Here is a 16,526-nt window from a genome sequence, read left to right on the forward strand (position 1 = left end):
CCTCAGGTTCTCCTAAGAATCCATCTTCTGTCCTCTACTTTTCCTCAACTACATGCTCCCCTTGGAAATATCATCCTCAGATATGGGGTCAGTTGATGACTCACAACTCTACCTCTCCCGCACCTCTCTCGATCCTACTAATGTCTCAATACTGTCAGGCTGCTTGTCCAACATTCAGTCTTGGATGAGCTGTAAACTCCTCCAGCTAAACATTTGGAAGGCTGAAGCCATTGTTTTCCGCCCATCACAAACTCTGTACTCTCGTCAATTACTCCATCCCTCTCTCCGGCCACTGTCTTAAGTTAAAATCAGCCTATTAGCAGCAAAGATGTCTTATTTGATCCCAGGGTTCGTTGCTAACCCTAAATCCTCTCCATCAAAAAGACTGCCTACTTCCACCTCCATAACATTGTCTGCATCTGGTGCTGAAACCCTCATCCATGCCTTTGTCACCTCCAGATTTAACTATCCCAGTGCTCTTGTAACCAGTATTCCATCCTCCACTTCAGCTCATCCATCTGCTGGCCTTATCCAATACCATGACAAGTCATGCGCGCCCATCACCCCTGTCCTCACGTCTGACATTGACTCCCAGTCTCCAATTGTCTTAAATTTTAAATTCTCATCCTTATGTTTAAATCTCTTCATGGCCTTGCCCCGTAACCTTCTCCAGCACTATAACCGCTTCCCTCCTCCCCCCAAACCCTGTTCCTCTTCCAGTCTCTTGTGCAGCACCTTTTCTTTGCCCCATCATTGACAGCTGTCCCTTCAGCCATCTAGGCCCCACGCTCCGGGATTCCTTCCCTAAACCCCACCACGTCTCTCTCCTCCTCTAAGACGCTCTTTTTTGACCAAGCGTTGACTATCCTAATACCTCCTTCCATGACTCAGGGCCCATTCTTTCCTTACACTTCGGCTACTCCTTGAACATTTTCCAACATTAAAAAGGTGTTATATAAATTCAAGTTGTTTCTGCTGTTCAATTAGCCTACTTTTGGCCTCTAAGGGAATCAAGGGATTTGGGGATCGGGCGGGAAAGTGGAGTTGAGGCCAAAGATCAGCCATGATCTTATCGAATGGCGGAGCAGGTTCGATGGGCCAAATGGCCTACTCCTGCTCTTATTTCTTATCTTCTTATGTTCTAATACATCTGGGTTATTTAAAACTGATTTACAGTAGCTTTTGGGCTATTAAGTGAGTCACCTTATTTTCTGGCATCAAACTATGTTTAATAAAATTAATAATCCCTTCATGAACAAATGCTTTATCATTTGGAACTGGTATTCTTTTGAAATATGAAGTTACCATAACTTTTTTGAGCAACCAATGTATGGAGAGGGAGGTATTAGATATTAACTTAACTCTCAGTCTCAAGTCATTGTAAAGAGAGAGAAAGGGGAGAAAAATAAACTTCACTTAATATCAGTTTGCAATTCTGACAATCTTTGTTCTACACCTAAGAAGTTCCGGGATTTTAAAGAAAGCATACGTTGGCTGGCAGGAAGTCGTGAAAATCGTTGCCTTGAGGGGATTGTTTGAAATCTCCCTCACCTTCCATTCTCTACCCAACTTTAGCGGCGTGCGGTTATAAGAACATTTTTAGACTTATCCCGGAGTCAGCTACTCCCGGGCGGCCAGGATGCAAAACTGAGTGGAACCAGACAGCATTTGGTTTTTTTTGCAAATATAACGAAACGACAGTTTTAGTTTCTACTGAATGTCGAGTGTGTTTTTTTAACCCTTTAAAGGTGAGTTTACCTTTTGAGTGTAAAAAGTGATAGCCTGCAGCCAAAAATATCGCCGCCTTGTCAGCACTGACCGGGCGCGAGAGAGGAGCTTTCGGCCGCCCGGCTCGCGCGTGAAGAACAACACGAGAGAGGCGGCCCGGGGATCTCACGCTCACTCACCCCCTAGACTGAAGCAAGACCCTCGCCTTCTGTAAGCTTCTGATACATTTAGTCACACTTTGCTACTTCTAAAATTGTATTTCAATCTTGCAAGAACCCTGAATGCAAGCCCGCTGACTTGTTGCATTTATTGTATTCTGCCAGCTTCTTCATTCGCGTGTTTTGCATTTTTTTCCTCCTCTCTCTTGTTTTTTAAAAATTTATCTTTCCCTTTGTGATTTTTTAAAATTCCCTTCCTCTCACGTCCCCGCTCCCCTTGCTTTCATGTCCCCATATTGTTTATAGAGAACGCCTTTAATTTAGCTGCGTGTTCAATAGGGCCATTGTTGTTCAGTTCACTAGTTTTAATGGTCGATAATATTTTAAAGAGTCGTTTATTTATAGCCCGAAAATATTTTACGCAAGTAACCACTTGCTCTTAGTGCTTAGCAGGTGGTATCAAAGTTCAGTTTACATTACAAGGTTTATTTCTCCAGGATGATCAGAAGGAATGTGGGGTAACCAGATTTTCTCAGTATGGACTTTGCTGTCTTCAATCCAGGACAACAAATTTGAGTAATTTTGTTTGCATTCTTAACTCCGTGTTGTGCTATGACACCCTGATTTATTATTGAGGGACAACTAATGCTTCATAAGTCATAATCATTGACTTTCCCTCTAATCTATCCTTGTTTTTCCAGTAACATTAATTTTATTTCCCCCCCAATATCAACAACACCAAAGTCTTTAACAACCCAAAGTGCTTTACAAGGGTGTAATCAAAAAGATGAATACCAAGCCAATGAATAAGGTTATTGGGATGGGTGACCAAAAGCTTGGTTAAAGAGGTGGTTGTCAAAATAGGGTTTTAAAGGAGAGAGATGTGAAGAGGCAGAGGGATTTAGGGAGGAAATTCCAGAGCGTGGGACCCAGATAGCTGCCAGCGATAGGGTGAAGGAGGGAGGAGGTTGGGGGTGGTTGCCCAAAAGGCCTGAATCAGAGCAACCGAGAGTTTGGAGGAGCTTGTAATGCTGGGGGAGTTGCAGAGATAGGGACAGGCAAGACTATGAAGGAATTTAAACAGGAGGGTACCAATTTTAAATTTGAGGTCGTTGGGGTTTGGGAGATGATATAGGTCAGTGAGGACAGGGGTATTGGGCAAACAGGACTTGGTGTGGGATAGGATATATTTTGCAACCCAAGTAAGAACTGAACTGAACAGTACCTCTGGCATCATCTTCCACGCTTTGTTTTTAAAAATCTGTAATTAGCAGGGAAACGGGGCAAATCAAAGTACACCACCCATATGCTTCTCCTTCTTGATCCCTGCTACAAAAATGTTTTTGTCTCTTAAATTTGATTTTTGGCAAGTAAACTTATTAAATCCTTAAAACCTAAGGATCATTAAAGTTTATTTATTATTGCTGATTGGAAAAAAAAAATTTTTTGGAATGTGTTTCATGTTCTGTTTTTAGTATCAAAAAGGGAGAGAAAATCTGGACCCAAAAAAAACTGGGTAATTTAGGGGGGAAAAAATCAATAAATATCAGCATTAACCCCTAATGCCATCCTTAATTTGTTTTTAGTCTTCAAGAAGTACTGGATGCCTTTGAACTGACCTGGCTAGTAGGATCAAGTTTCAGTTGTAATTGGGACTGGAGGATTGCTATGTTAAGGTACACATGGAGATTGTTGTTCAGATAAGTAATAATGGGTGAAGCCAGCAGATATTTGTGAAGAACTATTTGAGGCTTCAGTGCACACCAAAACATTAGGCTGCAAAGCCTCCATTTTTTTTCCTGCTGAAAAACAGGTCCAGCGATATGCTCACTCGCATTCATAATGTAATCTCAAGAATTGCACGCTGTACGTATCATCATCTTCTGTTAAATCCCATCACTCTGGCTTCCACCCTAACCACAGCACCAAGCCCACCATGATTGAGGTCATCAGTGTTACCTTGTGACTGTAGCCAAGATGCATTAATCCTCCTTGTTCTCCTTTACCTCTCTGTAGCCTTTGATATGGTTGATCACTCCACCTTTACCTCTCTTCCAAAGTCACACTGCCCTTCATTGTTGCATTCAGACCTGTCACAACATATCTCCTGCAATGGCTTTGCCTTCCTTGCCCAAACAGTCACCTTTGGCATGCCCCAGGGTTCCCGCCTTGACCCCTCCTATTCCTTGCCTTCACGCGACCTCTGTGATATTATCCATAAGCATGGAAGTATCTTTTGTGTATATGTCAGCAACACCCAGTTTTACCCTTATGACCTTACCCTCTGCTTCCCAACTGTTGCTGTGATGTCCAACTGTCTATCCAACATCAAGTAGTGGATGAGCCAGAACATGCTTCAGTTGAACGCTGGCAAAACGGAAGCCGCCCTGTTTGGTTCCTGCTGGAAATGCTGCATCTTAATCCTTGATTCCATCCCCTTTCCCAGTTCCTTGCTCAGGCTGAACCCAGTATATGCTTGGCACTGATCTGAGCTTCAAATTACAGAACACCCCTGACTTGTCCAAGCATCTGAAATTGGCCTTTCAGAAGCCCTAAGGATCCTCTCCAGTACTTGCCTCATTGCTGCATGGGCTCGATTGTAATGCTCCTCTGCTTCAACGTGGGTCATCTGGACTGGTGTCATCAGCCATGGCATCAGGGGATAGGCCTTGTCTCTCAGCATCCACCTGTTGATTGGGTTCTCCTCCCTGAATAGCTATGTGATGGCTGAATGCCACAGGATGAAAGTGTCCTGGCAGCTTCCTGCATGCTGTGCATTGATGTGCAGCACGTATTGCTAGGCATCACGGACAACCTGGAAATTCAGCAAGTGGAACTTCTTGCTGATGTGTGACAGTGGGTTTGGAATTGGTGTCTTCAGAGCTACGTGGGTGCTGTCAATATCTCCCTGCATCCTAGGGAAGTCAACAAGCCTGTAGAATTGAATGAATTGGCTCTTTTCTCTTCATGGGTTATAGCATAGTGGATGAAGACAAGTGCTCTTTGGAAAGGGCATCTGTTGCATGGCAAATGCAGAACCTTACAGCTTTATTGATATTATTACATAGATCCTCTTGGTCGACTGGAAGGATCTGGAGCCATAAAAATTCAGGGCCATGGTGACCTTCATCTGTACAGATAACGCTGTCTGGGGAGTTGACTGTGTCTTGAGGTCTCCTTCCGAAATATCTCACACCTATGGTTTCCTTGGAGAAGCAGAGCTGCTCAGAAATGTCTTGATATTGCCTGCGTTGTCTATACACTCTCTGGGAGGGGTAATAGCAAGTAGGCTGCTGTCTTCTGCCATGATTCCTCACTCTCATGTCTCTTGACTCTGCTGCTTCTCTTCCTCCTCCATTATAATAGAGTTCAGAAGTAGGCCCATACCTATACGATAGCAAAATACTGCAGATGCTGGAAATCCAAAATAACAACAGAAAACACTGGGAAAACTCAGCAGGCCAGGGCAGCAACCGTGGAGAGAGAAACAGAGTTGACGTTTCAGGTTGATGACCCTTTGTCAGAACTAGAAAAAAGCAGGAAAGGGAATAGATTTTAAAGCTAGTTGGGGGCTGGGAAAAGGGGGAGGGGATAAAAGAACAAAAGGGAAGGTCAGTGATAGGATAGAAAGCAGGAGAGATAAAGAGACATTAAGAGATATTGAACGCCAGAGGAGGTGGTGATGGGACAGGTAAAGGAACAAAGGAATGCTCAAGATGAAGTGTGAATGGCGCTGGCAGAATGATGGACAGCTGCCATGTGGGAGGGAAGAAAAAAGGCCAGACGAAAGTGTGGATTAAAAAAAAATTAAATATGTGTGTATGTAATAGGGGCCGAGGTTATGATCTGAAATTGTTGATCTCTTGAGTCCAGAGGGCTGTAGAGTGCCTAATCGGAAGATGAGGTGCTGTTCCTCGAGCTTACGCTGAGCTTCCGTGGAACAATGAAAGAGGCCGAGGACGGTGAGGTCTGAGTGGGAATGAAGCGGAGAATTAAAGTGACAGGCCACCGGGAGCTCGGGGTCCCCTTTACAGACTGAACGGAGGTGTTCTGCAAAACCGGTCACTCAATCTGCGTTTGGTCTCCCCAATGTAGAGGAGACCACATCGTGAGCAGCGAATATAGTATATTAAATTGAAGGAAGTACAAGTAAATCACTGTTTCACCTGGAAGGGGTGTTTGGGGCCCTGGACAGTGGGAAGGGGGGAGGTATAAGGGCATGTGTTGCATCTCCTGCGCTTGCATGGGGGGGTGCTGGGGGTGGTAGAGGAGTGGACTAGGGTGTCGCGGAGGGAGTGGTCCCTATGGAATGCTGAAAGGGGAGGTGAGGGGAAGATGCATTTGGTGGTGGGATCACGCTGGCCCATACCTATTCTCAGTCATTCTGAACATGTGGTGGGAGTGGGGGTGTCAGTGGCCAGAAAATATCAGATGTAATGACACCAACAGCACTGTAGTAATGTATAATGCAGGTCTCATGAGAGAAAAAACAAATAAAATCGCTAGGACACTGGCAAGCAAACTGCAGAAATCCAGCAAAAAAGTTTGGAGATTCTTCAGTGCTCAAACTCCTCAGACGTCGGAAACAGGTGATTGGGGTGTGATGCACCTCTTATATTTGGCTATAAATTTACAACTGGACATTGGTGGCGTAAAAGCTGGAAGCGCATATCAGTTGCTTCGTTGGATGGGGGTGGAGCTATGGAATGTGGATTTCAGTGGGTGGAAGCTGCCAAATATAGTGAGAACTTGCATGTACCAGTTTTTCAGCATAAAAGCTATGGAAATCACTTGCACGTGAGTTTCCTCGCTAAAAATCGGTACTACACCGCTCGTACGCCATCATTATGGAAAAAAATATGAGGAAATGTCAGGCTTTTTTTTCCACCCAACTGCCATCTTCCACATTTGTAGCCAGGTCCTCTGGGTGTTGCATAGAGCAGTTATTCTTCTCCGCACTTTGGATGACTCTTCCCTTGCTGTTCGTGACCTTTATTGCCAATGAGGGCATTCCTCCTTTCCTCACTGCATGTATCAGCACCTCAAGCACACCATCCATAAATATGCCCATGTGCTTTCCGGAACCCTCCATTGGTGAGAAATAGTGTGAATGTTTAAACATCTCTGTTTTATGAAATGCAAACAAGTGATTTAAAATAATTGACAATTGCTGGCACTCAACATCAATACATTGAAAGATGCTTTGGTTTTTACTGCATTCACAACTTTGCAATTTGTCACTCTTTAACGTAGGTTAAACTGCACAACTTTTTCTCTGTGCACTCTTTATGGAACTGTATGGTTTGCTAAATGTAATTATACTTGTACTTTAAAATCCATAATTTTATCTTTCAGTGCAAGAAGGTGGGGGTGGAGAAAGCATTTTGCACTTCACTGTCTGAGCCCTTTAGATCGCACATTCATGCATGTACGCTCAAGGGGCAGCCTGATCCACACATGGGAGCTCATGACGCATGATTGATTAGGGCCAAAGATGATCTGGCTGGAATGACCATGAGCAATACAATAGATGGGTTTCTTGGTATATGTCAATCCTGCTTAATTCATGCATGTTCAGGGATTTGTGCTCTTTTTGGTCTGACCAAATGTAACAATTAAAGTAATAAAAATATATACCCGAGGACTGAGTGGTTGAGTTGGTTTAAAAGCTTTCCTCTAGCATCTTCATTCTCTGCAAGTATAAGGGCCCCTCAGTGAAACGAGTTTCAGTAGGATGAGTAAATCCACAGGTCAAACTGCTCATAATCCAGCACTAATGCAGATTCACTCAGGGGGGTTGAGAATGGCTCGTGCAGATAATGCAAATGTCACAATGGTATAACAGAAGCTGTTCATTTGAGGATTCTTCATTTGAGTTACTCTGGAGGAAACTTTACAAGGTATCTATCCTGTGCTGTGCCTGATTTGATGATAATTAAGACTGCACGTTGATGAAAGAAGCAGAAACCTTTCCATTCATCAGCACTGACTTCTTCCATCTTTAAAAAAAATCAGCTGCTTAAGTTATGTGCAAGTAAATATTAAAAGGCAGCATTAACAATAAGATGGACATGAAAACAATGGATAACGTAGAAGAAGGTCCAATAACAAGGAGGAACAATGAGAGAATAAATGGAACCTTCTGTATCATATTTCACAGAAACGGTTGGTTTTTGGTGGAAGAGGTCAGTGCTGATGAATGAATGGAAAGGCATTTTTTTTGCATCAACTCTCAGCCTTAAGCAAATCAGGCATAGCATAGAATAAATTCAGTGTAAAATTTATGGTATGTATTCAGTGTCATATTTTATCAACAGTGTGCCAGATGTCAGAATTCCCCTTGCTCCGATTGTTCTCTGTCTTTTGAAGGACATGATGTGTGCTGAGGTATAGCAACCTTTCCAGTACCTCACTGAAGTGATCATTCTCTGTGTGTAAGCTTAGAGAGTAAGAGACAGACTATTTATCATAGGGAGACATCAAAACTCAACTCAGCCCAATCATGCCCTCGCTTGATATTCACACACACAAATATATATTAATGAATTATGATCATGGGTGAGACTTTTACCAGATCTTTCACCCTTCTGCAGCTCACCGTCCCAGAGACCAATTGCATTACTTCCATTATTGACCAGCTGAGAACAACTAGTTCAGTACAGGTGGGGGGGCTGAACCCGGGTTTGGATGGTTCTGCATGTGTCTTCTGATCCATCAGGGATGACCGGTTCTTAATGTTTGAAGAGGTGTGTCATTCTACAACAAAAGTATTGTGATGCAAAAGTCCTTTTCACATAATGAATTTGATGGACCTTTTAAACGATAAAGAAAATTATTGAAATAATGAGCTGCTCATTCCTGACTAATGTCTTTAAGAAAATAATCCTGGTTGACATTTTAATTACAGGAAAGACTGCAAACTGTTACCCAGTATCAGAAGTTGGGCTACATGAAAACCTATGCTATGCAAATGACCACTAAGACATGAAATGCTAATGTTGTAAATTTTGTAATATTTTTCATTTGATAGACCTGGAATTAGATCCTGACAAGATGACATCATCTAATGATTATGGAACCGCTTCATGGGAGCTTAATGTTCAGGTGGATCAACCTAATGAAGATTTACCATTGGAGTTTAATTTGAGAGTAACAGGAGACTTTCATGTTGGAGGAGTCATGCTGAAATTAGTGGAACAAATTCGTAAGTGAAGGATTTTTAAAATATTAATTTCTTGTTTCCAAGTGTTGGTGAAGCTATGCTTGACCAACAATTTGCCATATAATTTTCAGCAAATTCTTGATTTCTGACTGGCCTTTGCCCCTTTTAAAATCTGCATTTTTTTCTACTAGTGAACATTATTTTACCATAAATTTGAAGGACTAGATGATGAAGGGGGGATAGAGCATTGTCTTATCCACTTTGGGACCTGAGTTGAGATCAACTCGGATCAATGGGATAAAAGTCAGTCTGTTTTACAAATATATGAACATACGAAAATGGCAGACAGGTAAAGGTCAGCTGATCCATATTGCTTTGGTGCAACTAAGCATCCTGAGTCCCATTGCCCCCACCAGCAACCTCTGTGTTAGATCCGTGTGTTAATGGAGACACGGAATGCAGGAGTTGATTTAACAAGTGTTTACTGAACAAAGTCTGGAGGTGAACTAACTACACAAGACGCTACACAGGCTTATATACCCGAGTGGTCACTACTGGTACTACAGTATACAGGGGCTTCAAAAACATAGTTCCTCTTAAAGGTACATACACTACAATTCCTCCCCTTTTAGATAAATAGTACATAACATTTTAAGTAATCATTAAATAACATTTTTACAAGAACAATAATATACACATTTGCTGAAGTTAATCAATTACAAATTCAGTCTCTCTGGAGGCTTCCTGACTTGGTCCGGATAACGCCTCGGTGGTGTAGTAGGTTTCGGTGGTGTAGTAGGTTCTTTTGGCAAGGTCGATTCGGCTTCAATGCCAGTGTCGGGTTCATCTGGTTCCAGTATCACCGGATCAGAGGTAGATACTATGGGTATCTCTGCTTCATCACTAGGCGTATAGAGTTGTGGTGTAGGTTGTCCTTTTTCGGATGACTCTATGATCTGGTCAGCATGGCGCCTTATTATGCTTTCTCCAATGTCCACGGTATACATTAGCGGTCCTAGTCGTGTGCAAATAGTTCCAGGCTGCCATTTCTCGGTACGGTAGTCCTGGGCCAAAACTGGTTGACCTATCTGGAAGGTTCTAGTTGGCCTTTCATTCATGCTTTGAAATTGCCGGTTCTCTACGTCCCTTCTGATGTTTGGCTTGACCAAATCCAGCCGGCATCTTAGTCTTCTATTGAAAAACATTATGGCGGGGGTTTGGTTTGTAACCACATGTGTTGCATTCCTGTACGCAAACAAGAAGTTATCTACCTTATGTTGTAGATTTATGTCTTCATTACCCATGGCCTTTATGGCCTTCTTGAAGGTCTGGACAAACCTTTCAGCCAATCCATTGGTGGCGGGATGGTATGAGGTGGACGTGTAGTGCTTAACCCCATTGTTTTTTAAGAACTTCCTGAATTCTTCGGATACAAATTGCGGTCCATTATCAGAACAGATCTGTTCAGGCAGCCCATTCCTGGCGAATATGGTCTTTAATACTGTGATGGTTTTTCCGTGGTGGTGGAGGACATCTTTATTACCTCCGGCCACTTGGAGTGTGCATCCACCGTGATTAAGAACATTGAGTCCATAAATGGACCAGCAAAGTTGATATGTACCCTTTGCCATGGAGATGAGGGCCACTCCCATAGATGTAGAGGGGCTTGTGGTGGGGCGTTTTGGACCTTCTGGCATCCTAGACAGCTCTTGGTCATTTCTTCGATGTCTCCATCGATACCTGGCCACCACACAAACGCTCTGGCTAAGTTCTTCATTTTCACTCCACCCAGATGCCCCTCGTGAAGCTCCTTTAGCACTCTATCCTTGAGTTTGGGTGGAATCACCACTCTGGATCCACATATCAAGGTTCCTCGGCACACTGACAGCTGTTTTCTTTTTTGCGAGAATGCTGGCAATAGTGGTTCGCCATGTGCTGGCCATCCCTTCACCGTTAAATCGTAGACTCGTGAGAGAGTCTGGTCATTTCGCGTTTCCTTTTCAATGGTAGAATTTGTCACCGGTAGACCTTCCACAATGGTCGAGTGGAACATCTCCACTGGGTCCACTGTAGGCGCCTCTTCCACCGTTGGCAACGGTAGGCGCGATAACCCGTCAGCATTCCCATGCTGTTTTGATCCTTTGTATTCTATGTCATATGGGTGTGCCCCTAGGAAAAGGGACCACCTCTGTAGCCTTTGCGCTGTCATAATGGGAACGCCCTTTTTAGGGTTGAATATGGAGACGAGGGGTTGATGGTCAGTCAACAAGGTAAATTTTTGTCCGTGTAGGTAATGGTTGAATTTCTTCACCCCCCCACACCAGGCTGAGTGCCTCCCTGTCGATCTGGGCATAGTTACGCTCAGCTGAGTTCAATGAGCGTGACGCAAAAGCTATCGGCCGCTCCGAGCCATCAGGGAATCTATGCGATAATACCGCTCCCACGCCGTAAGGGGATGCATCGCACGCCAGTCTGATTGGCAGTGATGGGTTGTAATGAGCCAACACTTCCCTGGACTTGATCAAGCCTTTGCATTTATGGAAGGCACGTTTACAGTCTTCACTCCATTTCCAAACTACTCCCGTTTGTAGCAGTGCGTTAAGAGGGTGCAGAACCGTCGACAAGTTTGGTAAAAATTTATGATAGTAATTTACTAATCCCAGGAACGACCTTAATTGTGAGACATTTTCAGGCGCTGGGGCCTTTACGACCGCTTCAATTTTTTCAGGTGACTTATGCAACCCTTCTTCGTTAATGACATGGCCACAATATGATATTTGTTTCTGGAAAAATTCGCACTTGGGGCGATTTGCTCGTAGGCCCCGTTCTCTCAGCCTCGTGAGCACCTGCTCCAAGTTGGCAAGGTGCTCGTTGTCGTTTTCTCCTGTTACAAGGATGTCATCTAGGTAGCATTGAGTCCCCGGAATCACTTGCAGGACTTGCTCCATAGCTCTTTGCCAGATAGCCGGAGCTGATGCCACTCCGAAAACCAGTTGATTGTACTGGTACAGGCCTTTGTGTGTGTTTATCGTGAGATACTTTTTAGAGGCCTCCTCAACCTCCATCTGTAGATATGCCTGTGCTAAGTCAATTTTGGTGAAACGTTTCCCTCCGGATAGTGAGGCAAAAATATCTTCTATCCTCTGTACTGTGTGAAGAACCGGGTTTGCAGTCACCTTGAAGTCCCCACAGATGCGAACTTTTCTCTGTTCTTCAGATTTATCATTATTCAACGTTTTCTTCATGACTGGGATGATGGGTGTTGCCCACTCGCTCCAATCTACCTTGGATAACACGCCTGCTTTTTCCAAATTCTCCAGCTCTGCCTCGACGGCTGGGCGAATTGCGTATGGCACCGGCCTTGCCTTAAAAAAACTTGGGAATTGCCACATCTTCCACTTTTATTGAAGCGGTGGCGCCTTTCAGGGTTCCTAGTTCCTGTTGAAACACTTCCTTGGCGTTAGCCAAGATTTCTTTTAATCGTCCAGGTATGACGTCATCGTTTTTTTTCTTACTGGTCACCGTCAGTGCCTGAATGGAGTGCCAGTCTAAACGTATTTTTCTGATCCATTCATGTCCCAACAACGGTGGACCACCATCTTGCAGAACGTATAAATACAACTTCTGTATTTCCTTGCCGTTGTATACAACAGGCACCCTTATTTTCCCTCTGGGGTATACTTTCTGCCTCGTATATGTCTTCAAGATAATGGATGTGTCTTTCAAAGGTATATGTGGAAATAGCCGCTCGTAATCCCGTCGACTCATGACGGTCAGAGCTGATCCTGTATCTAGCTCCATTTTGACTGGGGACCCCGCTATCATGAGGGTAACCCAAATGGTCTGGTAATCTTCTTTGGCAATTACATTATGTAATTTGAGACAGCTTCGTCTCTTGTTTCCAGAGTCGCTATCGCTCTTCTGGTCTTCGGAGCTACTGTCCGTCATCATTTGTACCTTTCTGTACTTTTCCTTATTGACTTTTTTACTGTCAGCGGATTTTTTTCCAGATCTGCATACACGTGCAATGTGTCCCATCTTTCCGCATTGCCTGCATGCTTTGTCCTTGAACCAGCAGTCCTTCTGGTCATGGGTGGATCTGCCGCAGCGATAACATCTCTCGAAACCCCGTGTCATTTCATGGGTGCCGAAGTCCTGTGGCTTTTGCTGTATCTCTGCAGCTCCTCTTGCTGCTGCTTCGTATGATACAGCCACATTGAAAGCCTTGTCCTGTGTCAAATCTTTCTCAGAAAGTAGTCTTTTCTGTGTTCCTTCGCTTAGGAGACCGCAGACGAATTTGCCTCGTAGAGAATCTGCCAGTCCTGCCCCGAATTGGCAGTGCTTTGACAGCTTTCGTAATTCAGTGAGGTAATCAGCGTTACTTCCATTCTTGTGCTGATTCCTCCTGAAGAATTTGAATCGTTCCGCTATCAGCAGCGGTGTTGGGTTTAAGTGCTCCTGTAAGGTATCAACAATCTCCTTAAAATTCTTGTCCATCCGTTTGGCTGGAGTGATCAAGTTTCGTAACAGCCAGTATGTCCTTGCGCCCATCAGATTTAGAAGTACCGATGCCTTTTTATCATCCGCTACTTCATTCGCCTTGCAATATACCTCCACTCTTTCCACATATGTGGTCCAATACCTCCACTCTTTCCACATATGTGGTCCAATCTTCTATATCACTATTGAAAGCAGTAATATTGCCAGTCTTCGGCATCTTGAAAATCTAAAATGGCGCTTCCCGCGCTTTTACTCCGTCCCCGATGGATCAAAATGGCGCCTCCCGCGCTTTTCTTTCTTCCCCGCCGAGTTAAGATGGCGCCTCCCGCGCTTTCCCGCCGCTGCTGCCAACGCTGTTCTCCGCGGTTCCCGTTGCGACCTGCAGCTTTTCGCGGTATTTCTAATTTTTTTTATATATCACTTCAATAGTTTCTCCGTTACTTGGAGAACCGTTCCCGTCGTGGAGCGGACCCTCTGGGACTTTCCCCTCCCTCTGCTCGGTCCGAACGCTGACCTGCTTTGCAGCACCGGCCACGCCCTGAGTGCTCCACCCTCTCTCTCTCTTTGATTCTGCTTCCCGACTCGCTGCCAGGCCCCGTTGCAGAGCCACCCGATCGAGCTCTAGCCCGCCGCAGCCCAGGAAGGATCAGTGCACTACCTGCCGCCAGCCCGTTTAGCTGGTGAAACCACTTTTTTTTTTGCTTCTGGCTTCGACCTTCGCCTGAGGAATCGATCTCCTTGAGGTGCTGCCGAATTGTAGGTAAGTTCGTTTCTAACTCGTCTCCACTGTTAGATCCGTGTGTTAATGGAGACACGGAATGCAGGAGTTGATTTAACAAGTGTTTACTGAACAAAGTCTGGAGGTGAACTAACTACACAAGACGCTACACAGGCTTATATACCCGAGTGGTCACTACTGGTACTACAGTATACAGGGGCTTCAAAAACATAGTTCCTCTTAAAGGTACATACACTACACTCTATAAGCATCTTAACTCAAAATAGTTTGGTAAGTCTCAACCCAGTTCCTGGTGAGATGCGGCTCGTAGCACAGAGCTCTCCAGAATTTGAAAAAAATTGGCTCTCAGCTGGCAATCTCATTTCCAGAGGCCGTGAGGATACATGGGGGTCGATTTTCAGTGTGCCGTGGAGTCGGGATTGGAGGCGTGCGGGGGGTTAAATTCCCGAATTCGGGGGTCCCGACACCATCCCGCCCAAAACCCGCCTCCATGTAAGTTTCAAAGGAGGCGGGTACCCGCCCCGCACTGGGACCCGCCGACCCGAGGCGGGAAGGGATTAGTGCCAATTAACTGCCTGTTAACAGGCAGTTTTTAGCCTAATCCCTATTTTGAAGGTTGTCATGTGGGATTCCCGACGGCTCCAAACCACGCCAAGTTAGATGAGTCGGGCCGTCGGGTTGGAGGGGTCGTGATGCCGGTGTTCAGGTGAGTGATGGGTGCATAAGTGCAAAGGTAAGTGTGTTTGGTATGTCTAAAGTGTGTAAAGAAGTTTAAATTACCTGTACTTACCTTTACAGCCTTCCTTCCTCTAGGTTTCGGGAGTCCATCATCTAACCGGCACAGAAAGCAGAATGGCTGCGATCTGTCAAAAGTGACAGCCTGCAGCTTTCAGTGCCGGTGAGATTTCTAACTGAGTCTGCGTAGAAGGACTCAGGTTAGAAGTAAGACTGTCAGTGTTTGACAGCTTCAAACAGCTGTGAAACACTGATATTTCATCTGTCAACACGTCTTGACAGATGAAATTTCAGTCTGTGACGTCACCTGTTGCCGGGTGGCCCTTAATTGCCCTGCTGAGCCCGCTGGGCGGGCTCAACAAGGTCAATCAAGTGAAAATCGCGTGGATTGGCCGCATCTCGATGGAGGCGGGACTACAACCCTGAAAGTTGTAGTCCTGCCTCCTTCCCGACTTCTGAATGAAAATCACCCCCATAGTGTGAGAAATAGAAATATCAGACTGGTGCAGTAGATGTTGTTCTGCTGAAGCTGATGAGAGTTGGGGGGCTGAAATTCCTCGCAGTTTGTTCCACTGCCATAACTCTGACCAAGATTCGATGGAAACTGTGTTGTTGCTATACTCTACAGGGGTAACCTATGAAATAATGCTCCAGCTGCAGAGCCTCCCATGCCTGCCAGGAGAGGATGTCGGGAACTAAACCATGTACTCTCTACAATTTTGCATTCATTTTGATGGAAAATTGTGGGAGTTATGTGGCTGAATCCTTGATGTGGGCAAGGTTCTACAGAAGGGATGCAAACTTACCCCTCATCTAAAAATGCTGTTCCATTGTTAATGGGTCAACATCCTGGAATTCCCGACCAAACAGCTTGCAGATGCACCATCACTGTAAGGACTGCAGCAGTTCAAAGAGAAGGCCCATCACCACCTGCTCAAGGAAGCTAGGGATTGGCAATAAATTAAACCTTGCCAGCATCGCCCACATCCCAAGAACAAATTTTAAAAGAGAATGCTTAAGTGTCCCGCTTTCAGCATTAACATTTCTCAACTTGATGAGCACAACAATCATCCCTAAAAAAATCATTAAATAAAGTAAAATTCTAAAAATGCAAGAAACTGCACTTTTTTCTCCACTTTACTGACATAAATCTGTAATTAGGTTGTAATAGGTATTAATTTATATCAGTTTTCACTTTCTCTTCCAAAGCATGAGGCCTAGACAGCTGGGGCCTAGACAGCTGAAGACATAGAAAACATAGAAGATAGGAGTAGGCCATTCGGCCCTTTGAGTCTGCTCCGCCATTCAATGAGATCATGGCTGATCATCCAAATTCAGTACCCTGTCCCTGCCTTCTCCCCATATCCCTTGATCCCTTTAGCCTTAAGAAATATATCCAACTCTTTCTTGAATATACTTAATGAACTGGCCTCCACCGCCCTCTGTGGCAGAGAATTCCACAGGTTCACCACTCTCTGGGTGAAGAAATTCCTCCTCATTTCAG

At 44.6% G+C, this 16,526-nt stretch overlaps 1 protein-coding gene across 5 annotated transcripts in view; it reads left to right on the top strand.

Moving 5' to 3' along the window:
• Positions 1 to 1,405: 1,405 nt before the first annotated feature.
• Positions 1,406 to 16,526, top strand: part of fermt1 (FERM domain containing kindlin 1) — a 151,267-nt gene continuing 136,146 nt past the window's right edge. The window contains exons 1-2 of one of the 5 annotated variants that reach the window (XR_015077549.1): positions 1,406 to 1,938; positions 8,917 to 9,090. Coding sequence is in view for 3 of the 5 variants with exons in the window: in XM_085981715.1 (XP_085837841.1) it covers positions 8,940 to 9,090 (151 nt within the window). In the remaining 2 variants the exon portion in view is untranslated. Of the gene's footprint in view, positions 1,939 to 3,478; positions 3,563 to 8,916; positions 9,091 to 16,526 lie in introns of those variants that run through there. The other 4 variants (XM_085981715.1, XM_085981716.1, XM_085981717.1 and 1 more) reach the window with 4 other exon arrangements.

The sequence above is a fragment of the Somniosus microcephalus genome, chromosome 3, assembly GCF_052327205.1.
Source record: "Somniosus microcephalus isolate GS21.2 chromosome 3, FLI_Smic_1.0, whole genome shotgun sequence".
Classification (NCBI taxonomy): Eukaryota; Metazoa; Chordata; class Chondrichthyes; order Squaliformes; family Somniosidae; genus Somniosus; species Somniosus microcephalus.